The following is a 22,548-nucleotide window of genomic DNA, read 5'->3' as shown; positions in this document are numbered from 1 at the left end:
ACTATAAGTCCGAGAGATAGGGGAACTGTGGCTCACATATGTCGGATGACTCGGACCTGGTGGAGGTGAGTCAGGTGACTCCCTTTGTTGACGCTGACTTCCACCAGAAACACGACCAGCCTGACTGCCTCCATGACTCGAACTCGATGTCTGATTTGGGCCACTTGGCCGTCTGGTATCATCGGTATCATCATCTGAATCCCCACTACTAGTTGTCACCTCAGTTGTTTGAAGTCGACCAGGTGGCTCCACAAATGGTACAGCTGATCCTTCTGCTGCCGCTATAGCAGCCTGACCCTCATCAAAAGATAGGTGCTCAGCCACAGCATCTGGGCCCATAGCAGCAGCAATGGTAGGATCAGGCTGCCCTTCTAGCCCATCCAGCACTGGGCACCTCGATCCCTAACCCACTGATATATGACATCATCTTCCTCATCTTCTGCGGGGGCTCGTGGAATATATCAGTCAACTCAATCGGTTCACGATTGTTGTCATCTATATTATCTTGTATGTGCCCTACTCTCAATCTTATGTTGTAATGCACATACACCAAGTTCTCGAGCCTCTTACTCCCCAATCTGTTCCGTACCTTACTATGGATGAGCGAGAAGGTGCTCCAGTTCCTCTCGCAACCAGAGGATGAGCAAGTCTGTGAGAGTACTTTAATTGCTATGTCCCTGAGATTTGGCGCACTAGTTCCATATAGAAACCACCAGTCAGCTGCATAACCAAAAATAAGAATGCATTAGGCAAGCAAATCTTTATATTTATATAACTTATCAGTTATCATTTATAGAGTTATAGTCTATAGACTTATAGACTTAATGACTTATAGAGTAGTGAACTATTTACCAGGATCAGTTTTTTTCCTAGTTGCAACTGCAGAAGGCTTTCCAAAACTCCCAGAGGAATCCCTGAACTCCCTGATCTGTACACCATTTCTTTAATTATTGTATTATGTATATGCTTAATGCACTAATGCAAGAAGTTGAAGAAACAATTGAATAAGTTCTCACCTTTCCATTAATTGTCCCTTGCATAACGGGATTTGACACAAGCTTCTCCACCACCTCTTGGCTCTTGCATCGATCATCAACTTTACATCAAGCCCCAGATCATTCTTGTAATGGTACTTTGGGTTGAGGTAGTAAGCTTGCATTGTGGAAATAAAAAATTTGGTTAGTGACTTAGTGATTTGGTTGTTTACTAACTTACTTGTTTATAAATTATAAGTTATAAGTTATAACAAATAAAGAATTTAAATTAAAGTATACAACAAAAACTTAAAGACTTAAAAGTGACTCACCAGCCAAGTGCAAAGGATGCATCAAATGCATCTCCCATCTATTATCGATGATCCTCTCGTAGGATTTGAAGGTGCTAGGGGCAGCAGCTCTAACCAACTCTTTCATTTGCTGGAGGGCAGCATATATGTGGGGCATTGTGGGCTTCTTCTCCGAATCTACCATCCTTAAAACAAACACAATATGCTCTATAATGCCCAGTGTCCTATTCAGCTGCCTCCAAAAGGAATCATCAGCAATGGTTTGTTGGGCTAGTACTGCATCAAGATGGCTAGATCCACGCCAACCAAACCACTCCTCACTTGCAAACATGTGCCGAAGACCCACCACTTTCTTCTGGAAGCTTTTCAGAGGTATATAGTTGGTGGCGAATCTAGTCAATCTAGGTCTGACTAGATCACCCTTACAGTGGTTCCTCATCATCTTCAGCACATAACCATGGTTATAAATAAAATTACTTCCCCTTCTAGCCCTCTCAACCACAGTAGTGATTGACTTTCTTTTCCCTAAGTCCTTCAACATAAGATCAATCGAATGAGCAGCACATGGTGTCCAAAAGAGGTGGATCCTGCTGCTCTTCTTCCTCATCAACATTTCAACAGCTTTTTTTAAGTTTGCATCATTATCTGTGACAATTTGGACAACATTCTTTGGCCCTACCTCGAGGACCACCTCCCTAAGAAGCTTGTAAAGGTAGTTAGCATCTTTGATCTTATCTGAGGCATCCACTGACTTGAGGAAGGATGTCTTTCCATTGCAGCTCACCATGAAATTAATGATGGACTGTCTAGTAGTACCAGTCCATCCATCAGCCATCATAGTAACACCATATGTACTCCATTTTTCTTTTAATGATTCAATGTATCCATCCACCTCTTGCTTTACCTTGGGTAAATATTTATTCATTACTTCCCAAGCTATTGGGCCTTTAACCCCTACACCTGCCCTAGCAACTGCATTGATCATCCCCTGATAGTATGGTGTTTTGGCTACATTGGGTGCAATGTTGTTATAGAGCATGAATTTGCTGATTGATAACCTAGCTTCCTCCTCCCTACTGCCTTCTCTACCTCTAGCAAACATATAGGGAATGCTTCTTTGATAGATGTCTTGTTGGTTGAAGAGGGAGGGGTCTTGGTCAAATGTGGAATCATAATGTGTAGTCTTCCTCCTCCTCCTTTCGGTCCTCTCAGTCTCAGTTCCCTAAAAACTATGTCTAGGTGGCATGGATGCCCCTGACCCCGAACCACCTGCTCCCCTTGTTTGTTCATATTGCCTCACACTATCAGCATGTAAGGACTGTCTGCTAGCTTCCATTGCAGCCTTCATCTGTCTCCATTCGGCTCATGACTTAACACCTATAACCCTCCTCCTCTCTTCATCATCGCTTGACTCCTCATCAACATCAAGAGTAGGTCTAGATAGCACTGTATCCTCAAATTCCCTTTGCTTTTGTGCCATCTCTTCCTTTTTTTGTTTCCCTCCCCTTAAAGTTGCTGCAATTGCTTTTTGGACTTCATAAGGAACCCTAGGACACTTAGCAACATCTTTATAACCACCAGCCAAATGTTGCTTTAATCTGGTTGAACCACCAGAACTCAAAGTCTTGAGGCAATACTTGCATCGGGATTTCTTCTTGTCGTGATCGGTGGATCCCCATGTTGCCAAGCAATGTCCTGAGTCCCACTACCAGTGCCGCCACTCCCACTAGTTGCCATTTAAGATTCAAATGTACAGCACTGAAAGTCTGAAATACATACATGAATCATGAATATTCCCAAATAATCATTAGAATAATTTTTAGTATAGAAAAACATGTAAAAACAATTTATAAAACAACAAAACACACACTTTGTTCTAAGATAACATATATACACTACTCAAACAAACATGTTAGTATTTTTAAAATAAACTACATAATATGAGCATCATTTAAAAAAAAAAAAACAGATAAATTTTTAATAACATATTATTTTTTATAATTATTTTATGTAAAAATAATTTATAAAACAACAAAACACACACTTTGTTCTAAGATAACATATATACAATGCTCAATAAGACATGTTTGTATTTTTAAAATAAACTACATAATATAAGCATCATTTAAAAAAAAAAAAACATATACATTTTTAATAAAATATTATTTTTCATAATTATTTTATTTAATTATTTAAAATAAAAATAAAAATAAAAATACAGCAAGCATGATAATCAAAATATTAATACATGAGATTGTAGCCCTCTAAATGTAGTTTAACATAAATAATAATCACATTCATATCATAAGTATTTATTTATAATCTTTAATTTTAATTTTTTATATAATATATTTTTTAAATATGAAAATTCAAAAAAAAAAATTAATAACAGAAAATTAAATTTTTTTCCATGAAAGTGTAGATCTAAGCTTGAACATCAACATACATTTATATCACACTCATACAATCATTGTAGAACCTTGTACTTGAAAAAAATCAAATTTGGGGGAAAATCTTACATTTCTTGAAGATCCCTTGAAATATGCTTGAATCACTACAAATATGCTTCAATTTGTTGTTGTAGATGAGTTGAAGATGTTGCTATGTTGAATCCCCAACAAATTCCAGCCAAAAATGAAGTTTTCCGGCCAAATATGGGCTTCCAACGAGATAGAGGAGAGAGAGAGGCTCGAGAGAGGTGAGATATGCCTCTCTCGAGCGAGACAAGGGCTTTAAAAAGCCCCTAAAGTGTGGAAAATGGGACCATTAGCGAGATCTCGAGCGAGATATTGGCGAGATCTCGCGAGATGGGCGAGATCTCGTCTCGCCTCTCTAAAAAGGCGAGATATCTCGCGAGATCTCCCACCATGATGTCAATAATAAAATATTGCTCTTTACCAGTGGAATCCACATGGAATTGTGAAAAACTGCTAGCGTGAACCACTTCTTTAATGGTAGGAGTTTTTCGGGACTTTAACACGGTCTTAATGGAAGGAGGATGATAACATTTGTACCCTTTCTGAGTAGCAGAATTCCCCATAAATATGCAGCGTAGACTGCAGGGAGCCAGCTTACTCTGGTGGGTGTGATTCGGCATTACACGCACATCCAAAAATCTTTGGTGAATTAATAAAAAAGGAGGCTCCCTGGAGAATCTTATTAGGACACTTAAAACCAAGTATCCTACTAAACATCATATTCATAAGGTAAGAGGCAGTGAGTATAGCATCACTCCAATATTGGTCAAGTACATTCATAGCAATCATAATTGAACGGGATATCTCTAAAAGATGTTGATTCTTCCTTTCAGCAACCCCATTTTGGGCAGCCGTATCAACACAATTGGTCTGGTGTATTATGTCGAGTCCAGAGAGATATCTTTGAAACTCACCATCAATATACTTTGTGCCATTGTCACTGTGAAGGATCTTCACAATGGCATTGAACTGAGTTTTAATCATATTATGAAAATCACGAAAACATCGTAAAACCTCACTTTTTGTTTTAAAATATAAATCCATGTAAAACGAGAGTGACAATTAATAAAAGTAACAAAAGGAATTAGCTCAAAAGGAATAGATTTTCTATTATGAAGAGAAAGTAAATAAGTAGAACAAGTCTGCTTCGCAAAAAATGCAGGCTCCAAAAAAAAAAATCATTGTTACAAGAAGAAACTAAATTAGGAAATATTTTCTTAAGAGTTCCTGAGGGGGGGTGACCTAGCCTACGGTGCCACTAATGAAGGTCTGATATTACCGAATGGACCTTATTAGAAGATGTAGTGAGAGCAGAAGTAGATCCTACAATCGGCTCGAGCAAATAAAGTCCATTGTCTAGTTTACCACGTCCAATCTCCTTCCTCGTCACCAGATCCTGGAAGACACAATAAGATGGGAAAAATGTCACTTTACAATTCAAGTCATGTGTAAGACTACCAATAGAGAGCAAGTTAGTAAAGAAAGAGGGAACATGTAAAACTTTAGACAAAGAAAGTGATGGAGAATGCTGAATGGTCCCTTTTCCAACAATAGAAGAATAGGAGCCATCAACAATTCGAAGTTTATCATTTCAAGAAGTTGGAGAATATTGTAAGGAGGATAAACCTATCACATGATCTGTGGCTCCTGTATCAATGATCTAAGGAGCATAAAACTGAAGAAACTTGAAAGACTGTAAAAGTTTTATCAGAAGTAGTAAGGTAAGAGTTGGTATGGTTAGTAGAGGAAGTAGTGGTAGAGGTTGTACCGACAATAAAAGATTGCAGAATACGTCGTAGAGTAGCTAACTCCTATGAAAAACCAATGTCTGTAGAGTGTGTTGTAGAAATTGTCTAAAAAAGATTAGCTTTCGATTTTCCCCTTCTTTGTGCCTTTTTTTGCTCAAAATCAGCAAGCTTCCCATAGAGCTTCCAACAATTGGCCTTGGTATGATATGGTTTGTAACAGTGCTCACACTTGACAATCTCCTTAGCCGAATTAGATTTAGTGCTAACAGACTGTGAGGTTGATTTCTCCACAATAGGAGCATGAAGCATGGCTAATCAACGGCTTTCCTCACACTAAACAAGGGCATAAGACTATTCTAGTGTAAGAAAGGGAGAAAGACTTAATACTTGCACTCTAATCTGATCATACTCCACATTCAAACCTGCCAAGAAGTCATATACCTGAATTTTATCAACGTGCTTCCTATTAGTCACATCATTTGGATTAGTGGGGTGATAATCCCCATAATGATCCAACTCTTGCCAAAGAGATCGAAACTCAGCATAATATTGTGCCATAGTCAGTTCCTTTTGGGTAGTCTCATAAAGCTTCTTTTGTAGCTTATTAACCTGTGCATCATTCTCCAACTGTCCATATGTTTCAGTAGTAGCCTTCCAGATTTGGGTTGCAGTATCAAGTAATAGATATCCACGGACAATATTTGGATTCATGGAATTCAAACGGAATGACATAATAAGAGAGTCAGTTGAGATCCATTTATCCTATGAAACACCTATGGTAGTAGGTTTGATAATGGTGCCCTTAATGTGTCCAACAAGTCCTCTTCCGACAATAGTTAGGTAAATAGATTGAGACCAGATCAAATAATTTGTTCCATGAAATCTTACCGAAAAAGGGATGAAGAGTGGGGTAATGTTTGGAGCCAGTGGGAGCAATAGTACCATCGGTAGTCACCATGTTGAAAAAATTGTCTGCAATTCTTCAGTTTTCACCCTTTCAAAAATAATTAAAACGTCGTAGAAAGCAATAGCCAAACCATGATTCAAAAAGTGCACATAAGGAACACCATGTTTCTCTCTTCTTCTTCTTCTTCTTCTTTTTTTTTTTTTTTTTTTTTTTTTTTGAGAAATTACAAATAAATCCGTGGAAAAGTTGAAATTACAAATATGTCCCTGAAACTATGCAAATTTATAAACAGGTCCTTGAAACTATGTAAATGTACACACAGGTCCCTGAAACTATTTGAATTTACAAATAAGTCCTTGTAACTATGCAAATTTACTAATAAGCCCCCGAAACTACGCAAATTTACTAATAAGCCCCCGAAACTATGCAAATTTACAAATAAATCCCTGGAAAATGCAAATTTACCAAAGAAACCCCTAAAACATCGGTATTTTGTTTCTTTCTGTTTTTGGGCTAATAGAACCGTAGTAAGGAGGGAAAAAACCTAGTTTGAATAAAGTTAGGCTTAATTCGAGGGTCGAAAGAAGAGTACAGAAGAAAAAATCACAGGAAATTCACTGTTTGAGAAGAGGATCGATGGCGGTATTCTAAGATTTAGAATGAACCATGTGATACCATGCGATTCTATTTGTCTTCTCTTCTAATCACAAGAAGCAGCAGGAATGGATGCGATTCTGTTCATCTTCTCTTCTAATCACAAGAAGCAGCGAGAAGTACTCTTCTAATTACAAGAACAGGAAGCATCAGTAAGTTTTGCGATTGCGATTCTGTTTGTCTTCTCTTGAAGCAGCGGAAGCAGCGACAAGCAGCGGCAAGTAGTTCTCTTCCTCTCTCTCTCTTCTCTTCTTCTTTCCGTCTGTTTTTGTTCTTCCCTAATCGTCTTGAGGCTTTGATGTCATGTTAAGAAAGCTGATTGTGGTAAAATGGCTTATTGATCAATATGATCTCAAAGCCCTCTATTTATAATTAAATGGAAAGTACACTATTATACTACGACCTGAAATTAGTAATTCCAGACATCATAACTATAGCTTTTTAAACTATTTTGGCTTGAAACTTCAGGATATGTTCGATATTAAGTCTATATCACATCATGTATCTGTCAAAAATATTAAAAATCAGGTTCTGGGCTCATCTTACCACTATGTACAGAAATAGGATAAATTCCAGACGTTGTATGTTAGGGATCTCATATCCAACCTAGAAGTCAATTCTAACTCTGGGGTTTCTAGACATGCTAGTTTTTGGAAGTCCAGCTTTATTAAAACCAATCTCAAATTAACTGAGCTCAAGGTTTATTTATCCCAAAGTTAACTGTTTTGAAGCACAAAATCAGGCAGAATTATGAAAAGATGTTATAAAATAGTTTTTGTGGGGATTAGGTCCCTATGCTTTAGGGTTTTGTTCATCAGGCCCTAATGGTACTATTGGTTTATTAGTGGTGTTTTATTTGGTCCAAACACTAGTGATTGTGAGGCCATATTGGACGCCTAATTCCTGATACATGTTGACCGTCACTACAGGTGAGGGATTAGCTCTGTTTTCAAAGTGTTATTTGATTATATGCAACATGCATCATTATTCCTTTTTCATGATCACATTGCATTAGGCTATGGGATTGCTTATTGATTATTTGGTGATATGGATAATGATGATAGTGATATATTGATATTCATGGCATGGGATATGTGATCTATTGATTCATTTATTACACAGGTGCATGTGATATGGAGTGCATGCATAAGTTTAACAAGTCATTACATCATGCGAGCTATGTGTGCATATGGTTGACTGAACATACCCAGTACTATAACCCTTGCCAATAGAGTTTAGGTGTAGGTTATTCTATATACGGGTAGAGCTGATGATAATAGTTGCCAAACTACCTGGCGTAAAGTACAATGTTGATTCTACTAGAAACAGGTAGCCCAGTATGAAGACTTCCCCATGAAAGGCAGCAGAACGGGATTATGTAGAGGGTTGTCTGAAAGTATATGCCAAGACTGCTCCAACACAACTAGGGTTTGTATTTCCTTGTGCTCGTTGCCTCTGGAGGCTAGAAATCTACCTAACTTGTCGTACTAGAACTTAACCAGTTGAGACTTAGAGATGGTTTGCTAGGTTTTATTTTCTAATAAATGATCATGGTTATGTGTTATGTGTGTGTTGATTTAACCGTGTGATTGCGTTGTATGTTTATTCACTTTAATCATATTGCTACATTTTAGAGGAGCTGGAGTTGCAGTGGACATGCATCTCCCCTCACTAAGCTTGTGTTGGAAGGCTTACTCTCGATGAATGTTTCTCTTTAGATACTGTGACAGGTGACGTTCCAACATTAGAAGAATACGGCTTTGTGGTGAAGGAGATAGAGACAAATGGAGCTTGTTGCGTGTGTGCCAATTGTGCTTATGAACATTAAAGCTTGTATCCAAGATACATTAGTTTTTAATATATTTAATAACTTTGTCGCTATATAATGACGCCTTGGATGTAATATGACAAGTAGAAAGCACTCTGATAGATAGTTTTGTAAGAAACTTAATCATTTGAACTAATGATAGTTTAATTCTTCATCCTCTACTAATGATAATTGGATTCTCTTTATCCATTGATATTGAGATCTATGGAATGGAACTGTGGAAGTGAGATGTAGCCCTCAAAATTATGTGGTATTTCCCCATAGCATACCAATTATGCCTTGAACCTATGTAGTTAAGTTGGGGTTTGACAATAATAGCATGAGGTGTGTCAATGCAGGGTTGGTAGAGTGGTAAGATCCATACTTCTCAGTAGAGAGGTCATGGGTTCGACCCTTGCGGACGACAAGCATCCCCCCTGAGGATGTAATCAAGGTGCGCGCAAGCTGGCCCGGATGAACCTCAGATACCAAAAAATATATATAAAATAATAATAGCATGAGGTGTTGTCTTGAATCAAAAGAAATAGAGAAGTTGTCATTGAATCAATGTTATGGTTTTGTAATTGTTGCTAGGATGTTATGGTTTTACTATTGTTGCTAGATATTATATACTTATTCTTTGTTTCAAAGTTGTATAATACTCTTTTGGATTGTTCCTAAGTTTTGTTTTAACTGACCCCTATAATCTCACCCAGATGATGAGCTTCAAGGGCAAGCCATGATAGATCAGATTATAAAGTGGAAGGATCCCACACCAATGATCCCCACCACTTTACAGTCTATTAGGATTCCTATGATTTTCTCCTCTTGTTCTCAAAGGACATGTAAAGACATTGTCAAGTTGGTCAAGGGCAAGTAATAATCTAACAAAATTAAACAATTATTAAGGAATCAGATGGACTTAAACACTGGGAATAACAGGAATAGCATTACTAAGTCTAGCCAAATCCGGTGCTAAAGGCTTTCGCACAAGCAGATTCCCCCCCCCCCGGGGGGGTGCAATTTCCCTATGCAATCTTACCCATGGTGGGAGATCTCGCTCTCAAGCGAAATCTCGCCACTCCAAAATAGACAGATCTCGACCGAGATGGCGAGATCTCGGTCGAGATCTACCAAAATTTTGGCGTAATCTCGGTGGCCCATCTTGGTGGGTTTTAAGGCCCCGGTTGGGCTGAAATTTGGTATTTAGCAATTTTAAGGCCTTTTGAACACATTGGTGGCCTTTAGATTTTTGAGAAAATAACCATAAGTATGTCTTCTAAGTTGATCCTATGTGTAAAACCGAAATGCTATGAAATGCAAGGTTAGACAACATGTAATGTAGAGATATCAAGTAATTCATGTTATCAACTATAAAGTATCAAATATATTACACATCAAACTATCAAAGAACTTAAATGTCTTCAAAATTTTATAACCATAAGAAGTTTTAGACTTCAAGTAAGTCATAAATCATAATCCATAAGTTCACATTCACAAGAGTATGTGAGTAATAAGATTACAAGACTACAAGACAGCAAGAGTATCACTCAGCATTTTGCATCAACTGATTCTGAACGGTGGCCACATATGACTCCCAAGTCAACTCATCACTGTAGTATGTCACATATCGGTTTAAATGTCACATTAAATTGGTTTCCATGAAAGTGTAGATCAAAGCTTATGGATCAACATATATTTACACTAGACTCACACACCCATTGTAGAACATTCTATTTGGAAAAAAATTCAAATTTGGGGGAAAATCTTACCTTTGTTGAAGATCTAGTTGAAATATGCTTGAATGATGATAATTTGATGTTGCAGATGTCTTAAAGATGTTTAGAAGTTGAATCCCCAACAAATTCCGGCAAAAAATCAAGTTTCTAGCAAGTTTTGATGGTTGCTGCGAGAGAGAGGCGAGATCTCGGCGAGATGTGACGAGATCTCCCATCTCTCAGATCTCGTCTCGCTATCTCAAAATAGCGAGATATCTCACGAGATCTCGCGAGATCTCCCACCATGGTCTTACCCAATCAATTTTTTTTTTTTTTGGTACAAAGGCGCTTTTTATATATAGGGATAGGGATATTACATATGCTGCCGGTAGGAGTTGAACCCATGACCTCTCCACTGAGAAGCAGGTCCCTAACCATCCTACAACCCCATCAATTTTTGCTGAGAGACTGTTTCAATGCCTTGACCTCCAGGCTACGACTGCGTTCTCGATAAACTCCTCAACTAAGAATATTTAACCCCAAAGACCTAGAAGGCCCTCATACTACTATACTAGGATACCATACTTAAATAAATAAATAAATAATAAAAAAGAAGAAGTACCCTTTATGGATCTAAATTTGGGCATTATAATTGAACAAATTACAAATAAATAAATAAATAAATCTACATATATATATATATATATATATATATATATATATATATATATATATATATATATATTAAATAAGAGCCCATCGTAGGATAGTATTAAATATGGCCTTCATGCTACACACGCCTGCACCACAACTGCAATACTCTCCCTTCTCATAGCAAACAAATTTTTCTCTGTTAATCATAGAAAAACAAGTACAAAAATTTTAATATTTCCAAATACCCTAAAAATTTTAAAATTTTATGGGCCAAAGTTTCCCATGTAAGTTCAAAATTAGAACCCTTCTGCCTTAACATAAACTGCTTCCCAAATAATATATATAGTCTTGTAAAATAAAAGTTACAACAAAATATGATCTGGTCATGTCTCACCTTCTTTTTCTCAGCCACTGCTTTGAAACGCCAAAATACATCATCAAGATCCTTATCACCTAATGCATAACCTAGCTGGAAGAAGACAGAGTTATAGACTACATCTGAACAAGCATGTTTTAATAACAAGCACATAAATTTCTCATAGAAAATGCAAATGATAGATACCTCCAGCAGTCGAGATCTCAATGCATGGCGTCCACTGTGTTGGAGGAAAAATGAGTAGATGTTATTTCATTTAGTTTAAAGGTAAACTAGGAAATAAACCACAAAAAACAAGGCAAATGCACAAATCTGAAGACCTACATCTTTTTAACAATCCAATACTGCCTTGGGCATCAAGACCCACCTTGACATATAACTGTTGCTTTGGGATTACCTTAATAAATATGGTTCTAACTCATGGATATGGAAACAAACTTCCCACTTATGCCAGTGACCATGGCAAAAGCTCCTAATCCATCACATTTTCTTGGCAACACAGAAATTTTTTTAAAAAGCGTAATTTCATAACTGCATCTCTCAACAGGAAGATCTCACCACCATTGTATTAAATTTTGCAAAATTTTCTCTCGCTGACACAGAGACAAAATGGGACACGAAATAAAAAAGTAAAGATTTCGGCGAAATTTTGGACAAAATTTTCAGCCATTGGTCAACATCATCTCGCAAGATTTCAACCACCCTACCCCTTTTAAAGGTCAAGAGGGTAGAAACTTCGCTCATTTTGAGTGAAATTTCAACCCCTCTAGTCTAAGTGAAAATACCTAATTCTAGCTTTGATTTTTGCCTTGTTTGAGTCAATCTTAATCATCTTTTGCGTGGTTCTTGCCGGCAAATGAGCGCATTGCGTGGATTCAGTGGCATTTTAGTCAAATCTTGCTGTTTTCCATCTCAGAGATAATCATTCTTCTCCAAACTAGATTTTTTTTTTTTTTCAAAATGCATGTTAGAAAGTTGTCAGATGGATATGGAAATAATATATGATTTTGATGCATTGTTTGGATTTTAATTACCTGTACAGCGGATTTAAGTGTGGTTGAAATGTTGGAAGTGTGATGTTTTGTGGAAGACCTTTGAAACCCTAGTACCTTTTGAGAAGCCTAGAAAACTTTTCTTCCAGTTCGTTATTCGTAGCCCTTGTTCCTATCTTCGTTCGATTGGTCACCGGTGCATCTCTTGCATTCTTAGCATCTGCTTATTATTTTGAGTTCCTCTCAGCCGTTTAAGAAGTCAGCCAAGAGTCCAATGTTCTTTACCTATTAAATCAATTTTTCATTGTACTTTCCATCCCCTGGTAAAGATTCGGCGGAAGAATCACACCCCTGAAGAAGTTTCCTCATCTTATTGGAAGCCCAAGTATGCTTACAATTTCGAGGGTGAAATTATTTTAAGGGGGGGAGAATGTGAAATCCCACCTAATCCTAACCTTGTTGATGTGCCAAATGCGTACATACCATATGCATTGGTTGATTTATTCTCTACCGTATGAATTGCCTAGTTTCGTTTGGTAGAAGTTTACCCCGAAGCTGACCTATTCTCTCTCCTATTTCTTCTAGTGCCTTCTATTTTCCCTTTGATACGAGGGTGATCTTAAGTCATTCCTATGACTGATCCTTCTATCCCTGTTGTTCTAGAGTGGATCTCCATACACTCTATAACCTTGTAGTTTCTACACATGATGATTTTGAGGGAAATCAAGTGTGATCTTCATGATTTGCTAACCCTTCTAATTGTTTATGATTTCAAAGCATGTTGGATTTACTCCTTTGTTTTCTTACAAAAGACTTATTGTCATTTGTTTTCTATAGATTTTAGGAGAAGAAAATCAAGATAAAAGCAATGTATCTCCATCTCTTTGGAAGCCAAGTACTCTCCCAATTTCGAGGACGAAATTATTTTAAAGGGGGCAGAATGTGAAATCCAGCCCAAACCTAGCAAGGACACCCTATCTGTTTTGAGCGAAGAAGGGTTTGTTTAATGTTTGACCTTGAAGTTGGACCTTGATAACAGTGTTGCTATCTTTGAAAGTCTTAGGAAGTCATGTCAGACCTTTCCCTTAGGGTAGATCCAATACCCCAAAGTGAAGGAAGAGGTCTCTATGGGCCCTCTCTGTAGAAGACATGGTGTTGACCCGAAACCCATGGGTATTGTTGATGATGCTCCATACTTGGAAGCATTGTCAGTATTTGATAAGAAACTGCACCTTGAAGAAGGGGAGTTTAGTTGATGGATCTAATGCACTTCCGAACATGATTCAAAGGTAATTCTCTGACCTAGACTAGTGGATTGAGTTGTGGGAGAAAGCCCAAGTGAATTTGAGTTGATCCGGCCATTTATTTCCTTGATTTAAGTTGTTGTTCTTGCTTGGTCGACTGACCAGTCGACCAGCTGATTATTAAATACGAAAATTCTGATTTTTGAATTATTTTATGCCCTACTTAAGTGAACCTCGTAGTTAGAACCCTATTCTATTGCTATAACCTCTTGAGAACGTGAAGAGACTCCTCTTAGGCCTCTCATTGGCATTGGTGAAGATCTTCTACAAGAATCATAGTCTCTCTTCTTAAATTTCTTCTACAAGGCATGTAATCTCTCATTCTCTCTCTAATCTACTCCTACCTCATCTCATTCTTGCTGTTGGGACTATGAAGATGGTGCTGCAACCTTGCAACCACCTCTTCTTGTGTTCTCTCCGTGCATTTGAATAAACCCCTCTCATTCTATCAATGCTATGCTCCTTATATTGATTCTTAACCTTGCATTCTTATGATTTTCTTCATAGCAACATGATTTCATCCCCTAAACTGATTTCTATAGCATACTAAGTCTGTTTATGTTAGTAATTGATTCTAATCTATTGCTTATCATTCCCTTAATTGAATCCTTGATTTCCTTTGCATTTGCAATTAATTTCATTAAAGAACATGATGTCTAGCTTTTAGAAGCTAGGGTTTCAAATTGGGGAATCTTAATTTGACCATTGATTGATGTTAAATCTTTGCTAGATAGTCTTCATTTACTGTTCCTAACATTCCTTTCAAATTTCGGAGTGATCTGAGTCCCGAAAGCTAGGTTTAGGATAAAAAATCTCATTTCAGCCCCGTTACTGTTCATCTGGTCGACTGCTTGGTCGACTAGGTCAGTCAACCAGCCAGTCGACCAGCTGAATACAGCTTTGATGTATTTGTCCGATTTCATCCGTTTGACCTCCGATTTGCTTGATTCTTCTTCTAATATTGCATCTATGATTGTCTAGGGTGCAAGTACTAACCTTGGGACCATTCTATTTGATCTTTGGATTATCTTCAATTCAATTTAAGGTAAGGACGGTTATTACCATAATTACATAGATTATGTAAATCGTGTTTCTACTTTGGGAACTTCTTAGATTCACCTTCTTTATCGCATTTCTTACATTATATGACTATTGTAGTACTTCAAGTACAATAGTGCCATGTTTATATATTCTCTTGTTATCATGATTATTCATTCTTGTTAATTACATATGTGATTGATCATGTTATGATATATCTTTCTATATGATAAAGTATCATTTGTGTATGATATGATGGAATTGGGAATGTGATTGAATAGGTATGATTTGGGATTGAGGAATGTCTTATTGACATTTCTGTCCTTGGACATCAGAGGGAATAGAATGGGATGTTTCCGATGGTGCCCATTGACGCTTTCCCGGATTATTGGATGTCATACATAAGACTTGTCTAGTGGTGTTGGCTAGGATGTCCTTGTTGTATCAGACCCGATTAGAAAGGATATTGAGACCGAACGACCCGTGGTAGCAATGTGGATTTGTGGGCACTCAAGATTGGTACCAACCCACGAGAGGACATAGATCACATTGCGGATACTCATAAGAGGCCATTTATTGGTAGAGTTGCAAATAGCTAGACTTGGGCTCACGGGCGCTCGAGACCGGTGAAATGATCCGTGAGAGGACGTGAGAGCTTCTCGTCTATTATTTGTGGATGAGCAATAGGGTTGATGAGTCCATAGTCCGAGTTGGTTGTAGCCATTGGATACGCTGACTCTAGTGTGAAGGATACTGAACCGAGTTGGTTGGTGCCATAGGGGAAGTATCTGGATCTGACTTTATACAACTAAGTAGATAACTTGCATTGGGTTAGGCTTTACCTTGACATGCGCCAATACTTAGACCAAATGGTGATGTAAGAGAGTGGTGACTAAAACCCCAGCCATGGATTGTCCGAGAGGGATGCAAGACCCATTACCAACCGGAGAACCCAAGATATCTTAAATGGTTGAGGGAAAGTGATTTGGACCACACCCAAAGAAGTATGGTGCTATGACTTAAAGCATGTCTGTCATAGAGACTAGCATACATAGAATTAGATTCATACATGCATTGTCTGTTTCATATCATATTGCATCATGCTATGTTTTGTATCATGTTATTTATATTATTGTGGAATAACCTGCCTTGCTGAGTTCTTTTGAACTCACTCCTTTTGTGCAAATATTTTGTTAGACTATCCTGCAGGAACAGAAGAACTTGATGGCCCATACTACGAGCCGCCCGTTGATAAAGCATACTACCCCCAGGATACTGGCAGCTATGAGGATTACACTGAAGGTCCCTTGGTGGATTTTGTGGCATATCAGGACTAGCCATACTCTGGAGTGGAAGCAGCCATGTCTTGCCTTCTTTTATTTATGTTATTGAGGATACAATTTATAAGTTAGAAGAGACACTAGCTTAGTTGTTTACCCTTTTTCTTTCCTTTCTTTTGAGAACTAGTTGTAACCTTTACTTTTATTCGAACTACCTTCCGTTGTTGTTGTGGAGTGGGTTTCCGCCTCATTCCACATTTTGACTATTTATTTCACTGATATCATTTTCCACACTCTGATGTTCTTTTGTGATCCTTCTGAGATCCTTTCTTGACTTTTATTATTAAATTACATGAATACAAACATTTGTTCTTGCTTTTGATTATATTATTGTGCTAAGTGGATATGATCGTTCCTAAACTTGATCGTCGGGACCGTGGATCACTCCTCCGGGTATTCCAGATAGGGTACCGGCTGGCTGCATTTGCAGCGTATCAGGACTAGCCCTACTCTGGAGTGGAAGCAGCCGTGTCTTGTGAGCTTATCTACGAACTCATGATGCTAAAATTTTATTTCACAAAGTGGATTATTATTTATTTTTGGGTGTCAAAAATATATTTTCCTACACATAAAATGTAAAAAATATACATGATTTATGTCTTTTATAGTGATGGAATAAATATATGTTGAACTCCATGGGCCGACCTATGGTCTCACAAAATCAAAATATTTTTCTACCCAATAAATAATTATTTTAATTTTCAAAGAAATTAATAAAATATTAAATAATATTAATAAGTAGGGACAAATAAGGTAAATGGAGAAAAAGAATCTGAAAAATTATAGAAAAATATGAAATGGCTCTCTATGTGTTTTTAAAGTGTTGTCCATATGGTTTCATCGTTGGTTTTGCTATGGGTAACCAATTTTCTTGCCGGAGAAATTTTAAAAATCATTTTATATTTAAAAAAGATATATGGGCAAGGGAAAAACTACTAGCTAGGTACATGATTATTTTTGTCCGGAAAAAAATATTTTGATGTTGTTCAGTGACTTTGCAATCATTTTGTATACAACATTGATCATGTCTAAGAATATGAAGCAATCAGGATCATAGTCACAGATGCAAAGGAAGCATGGTTCACAGCCACAGAGGTAAGGGGAGCATGGTTCACATCCACAGCTTGGTTCACACCCATAGAGGCAGGGGGAGCCTAGTTCACAACTACAAAGGCAAGGGGAGGGTGGGTCATAGTCAAAGGGCAGAGAGCAGGTCAAAGAGCATGCACAAACTGCTGCTCCCAAAGGAGGGAGAGTTGACCCATCAGTATTGCACAATGATTAACAGTAATAAAGCGAAGATACTGTAATTCTGTGGCCGGAGGTTTTTGAGAGGTGGCACTAGTAGGTTCAAGGTACACCTCACCGGCAATTTGTCGGACATTCAAATGTGCACCAGGTGTCAGCAGAGGTAGTGAAAGCAGTTAGCATTAAAGAAGGGGACATGGAAGAGGAAAGTAGAGAAGCAGAGAGTAGCTAAAGCACTGAATGAGGTGGTGAGGGGTCTTCTGCATTCTGTTGATTCTGATTGTAAAGACGATGTTGATCCCATCAACGTACATAGAGGGGAGGAGGCCAAGGACTTGAGGCAGGCGATGGCAGAGAGCATGGCATCGCACCATATAGAGAACGAGAGGGCTAAAGCCAGAGTCACAGGAGCTGGTCCCTCTACAGTTGCAGAGGCTGCACCATTTCAGTGAAAAGGTGGTGTTTTTGGCATGTTCATAGAGTTAGAGAGATGCTCCTCTTCTATCAGCAGGTTTCCCACAATGACAGGATCTGATACTAGAGGTGGATTCTAATGTATTCAGGAAAAAGAGGGCAAAGTAACTCAAGATACCAAGTGCGTGGAAGAACATGAAGGGGAAGGTGAAGGACGTAGTGGCAAAATGGATGCTTTATAACACCATTCCGGCCAACTCAACATAGAGGCCCTATTATCAGAACCTAATAGACATGATTGCAGAGGCAGGTCCTGGTTACCATGGCCCTACCCCTCATAAGATGACAAACAAATACCTCACACAGCAAAAGGAAGAGTTAGACACTTACTTGGGCAGATGAGGCCCTTTTGAGAGACATATGGAGTCACCATTATGTCTAATAGATGGATTGGTCTGACAAAAAAGTTCATCATCAACTTTATTGTGTATTAAGATAGGAGGACCATCTTCCTGAAATCTATAGATGCTCTTAGTGAGGTGAGAGACCACAGGTACATCTTTGGACTTCTTCAGGATGTGGTAGAGGAGGTGGGGTGCAGGAATGTGGTACATACCGTGACTGACAACGGCTCCAATTTCAAAAAGGCCAGTGAGAAGATGACGAGGTCTACCGTATTGACCTTATGCTTAAGGATGTTGGGAAAATTTGGATTGTGGAGAGCGTAGCAGACAGGGCTCAAAAGGTCATGAATGATATATATAATCATGGGCATACTTATGATATAATGAGATAGGCATGTAGGGGTGACTTAGTGCCACCCAATGTCACGAGGATCACTACGAACTACATCACCTTGAAGAGTATCGATGAAAAGAGAACGGGGTTGAGATCCATGTTTGCATCTCAGGCTTGGTTTGATTGGACAAGATTTCAGGTTAGATCAATAACTCTTATAGAATTATTACATTTTACCAACTATTAGATTATCTTTTAAGTAATAACTTAATGTTTTGTTATACCCCAGGACGGCATAGCATAGGGTATAGTATCATCCAATGATTTTTGGAGACAAGTGTTGACAGTGTTAAAGACCATGGAACCTACTATGAAGGTCCTACATATGGTGAACTCCTCCATGAAGGGGCCCACTATGCCCCACTTGTACATAGCCATTGAGGCCATGAGGATGGTCGTACAACACGCAAATCCAAGAGGCTGCAAACACTTTATGGACATCATCGATGCTCAACGGACTACACATCTTATGCATCCACTGCATAAGGCTGGTAAGTAAATATGCAATTTGTTGCTATTGATTCATTCGATATTAATGAAAATCTTATACCTAATTGTGGGTTTTTAAATCATGCGACCTACTCCCTCAACCCCAAGGACTAGCACAACAATTGTTTGGGTCAAACATGGAGTTGCTTGAGGCAGTGATGGTCGTGATTGCAAAGTTGGAGCCCTCCAGTCCCTGTGTAACAGTGAGGTAGTAAGGACATAGGAGTTGCATTTAAATTGTGAAAGACTTTAGCTAACCATCATTACAAATTAGTGCAGATCAAGATTTTTAGGGACGAATTCAGGTCCTTTGCTTCAAAGGTTGCTGTGAAGGAATGGGATCGCACAGATCTATGTTGGATCAATAACTCGTATATAATTATTCCATTTTACAAATTATTAGTTTATCCATTAAGTAATAACTTGATGTTTCTATCATAATGCAGTTGAGTGGTGGATTCTCTATGGAAGGAGGACAAGAACCTGAGGGAGGTGCCGATCAAGGTCCTCTCACAGACTTGCTCTCTCTCTGGATGTGAAAGGAACTGAAGCACATTTAACTTGATCCACTTGAAGAAGCGGAACAAATTGGGGTCTCAGCGCCTAAGTGATTTTGTGTTTGTCCACTATAACCTCAGATTGAAGATGTAGTACATAAAGAGCCAGGTGGAGAGAAAGGGCAAGCAGGAGACCATCGACCTCGTGGATATCTTCAAGGTGGACTCAGATGATGAGGACCCCCTTGTTAATTGGGTGAAGGACAAGGGTAAGCTAGTATTGAAACAGCCTAGAGGGAGGCCTGACCCAAAACTACTCGTCATACGGGGGTTGATGTTGATGTATTCATGGCTAACAAGGGTGTGACAGATGCACAGGAGGCAGCTGGTATTCTTGACAATGATTGGACGATGGGCCCATACGACGATGATTTTTTTCCTTCCACATACGCGCAGGTTCTAAATGAGACCTAGGTTCCTAGTCAGATCCAGCACGAGGATGATGATGGTGGTGGTGGTGGTGGTGATGATGATGAGGCTCCAGACAATGATGACAACGGTGATGATGATGGTCGTGGTCGTGGAATGGAGGACTTCCCGGAACGTATCACAGTTCCACAACTGAAAACATAGCGAAGCCCCTCAGATTTACCAAGGAGTCATAGTTCACACATGCCACCCAAGATGAGTGTCATACTGGCATACCTCATCATAGGGACAGGGCTCCACATCTAAGGGTTACACCAAAGGGCCACGTGGCCAATTCCACCTGCTAAGCTAGACGGATGCTGGCTTGGCTAGCTTAGCAGACAAGATGGAATCGATGAGCTTCGATGGTAGGGAGAATGTGAGGTTTGCACAATATGGGGCTTATGGGCCTAGCTAAAGATATGGATATCCAGGATATGGATATGAGTGAGTGTAGGTGGAGCATATGGTGGGGCATATGTTGAGTCATCTGTTGGTTCGAGTGCATATGTTGGGGCATATGGTGACCCGTCTGCTAATTCAAGTGGCATATCTGCATATGGATATGGGGATGAATCAAGCAAATCATTTGTGGAGTCCTTGGCCAGCCCTCGTTCAATCAAGTGTTCTTTGCTATAGACGACACCAAAAAAAAGGAGGCTCTCAGCTCCGTCTCAATAAGTAGTGCTATTCTGTCCTTCGGGGTACTCCACCAAGAAGTTCTTTCTCTCCCGTAATTTGAGAAGTCAATCTTTGAAATCCATCAAGGCTACCAGCAGCACCAGTAACAATAGCATATGCAATGCCCCAGAGAGATTCAGGTGATGTTGAAATTAATCCGAGCACTAGCCAACCACACAGCAATAGTCCGTACCCTTACGATACTTTCTTTAAGATGGGTTGGCTATTTTATGCAGATGATGCTACCTCTAAAAGGGCAGTGTGCGGCTTCTTGGATAACTATAGCATTTGTTGGTTGAGTTCTACTAGGAGTTCAACTCTATTAGAGTTTTTGTTCATGTAAATTTCTATTTTTTGTTACCTAAGTAAGGGTATTTATGTAATAGTGTTCTTTCCAATTTATTATAAATAGAGGGCTTGAGATCACACTGATCAATAAACCATTCTACCAAAATCGTGTTTCTCAACATGGCATCAGAGCCTAAGTTCGATTAGGGAAGAGAAAGTAGAAAAAGAAAAGGAGAAAAAGAGCCGCTACAACTGCTCCGTCACCGAAACCAAAACCTACCACTGCATCCTAACATCACCACCTAGTCCTAGAACCCATCGCAAAAACCTTCCGCCTTCTTCTTCTTTTGATTTCATATTCCACCTTCTTCTGTTTTTCTTCTTCTCTGAATTTTTGAAAAGAGAACTCCATCTCCATCGCAACTCTGATTTCTGAAACGAGAACTCCATCTCCATCACAGTTCTGATTTGTGAAACGATATTCTGCCTTCTTCTATTTTTTCTTCTCCTTCTGATTTCTGAAACCTTCAACTGATTTCGTAAAGATAGCTTCTTGCATCTTTTTCTTCTTCTGATTTCGTTACAGCCTCTTACATCTTTTCCTTCTTCTGAGTTTTGAAATGATAGCTCCTTCAAAACATACTCAACCCTTGAACCAAAATCATTAACCAAATCAGACCAGTGGTCTAATTGTAAATTAGTATAGATGAAGGGGTCTCTTTTGAGAATTCATAGTTTTACAGGGACCTATATGAAATTATTCATATTTATAGGGGTCTATTTGTGATTATTCATATTTACAGGGACCTATGTGCAATTATCCATATATCTTCAAGGGTCTATTTTTAATTATCTATGTTTTTAGGGGTTTATATATAACTATCCATATTTTCAAGGGCCTTTCTGCAATTTTGCATATATAAAGGGGTCTTTTTGAAGGGGGGAAAATAAATAGGGTGTTCCTTATATGGACCTTTTGAATCGTGGTTTGGCTATTGCATTTGGCGATGTTTCAGTTGTTTTTGAAAGGGTGAAGATTGAAGAACTATAGATAATTTTTTCAACATGGCAACTACCGATAGTACTACTGCTCCCACTAGCTCCGAACATTACCCCACTCTTCATCCTCTTTCGGTAAGATTTGATGGAACAAGTTATTTGATCGGGTCTCGATCTGCTTACCTGACTATTGCCAGAAGAGGACTTATTGGACACATTATGGGCACCACTATCAAACCTACTATCGCAGGTGTTTCACAGGATAAATGAATCTTGAATGACTCTCTTATTATGTCATTCCTTTTGAATTCCATGAATCCAAATATTGTCCGTGGATATCTATTACTTGATATTGCAGCCCAAATC

General features: G+C 38.6%; 1 protein-coding gene across 1 annotated transcript in view; it reads right to left on the bottom strand.

The window, feature by feature from the left end:
• Positions 1–22,548, bottom strand: part of LOC149008458 (2-isopropylmalate synthase A-like) — a 70,918-nt gene that overhangs the window by 23,678 nt on the left and 24,692 nt on the right. The window contains exons 7-8 of the mRNA XM_089167489.1: positions 11,813–11,846; positions 11,645–11,719 (exon numbers count right to left, since the gene is read on the bottom strand). Of these exons, the coding sequence (XP_089023615.1) occupies positions 11,645–11,719; positions 11,813–11,846 (109 nt within the window). The remainder of the gene's footprint in view (positions 1–11,644; positions 11,720–11,812; positions 11,847–22,548) is intronic.

Source organism: Hakea prostrata, chromosome 8 (assembly GCF_041222555.1).
Source record: "Hakea prostrata isolate BN-2017 chromosome 8, UWA_Hpros_2, whole genome shotgun sequence".
NCBI classification, from domain to species: domain Eukaryota; kingdom Viridiplantae; phylum Streptophyta; class Magnoliopsida; order Proteales; family Proteaceae; genus Hakea; species Hakea prostrata.
Note: the sequence above shows the minus strand (reverse complement) of the source record. Positions and strands in the feature narration are given on the sequence as shown.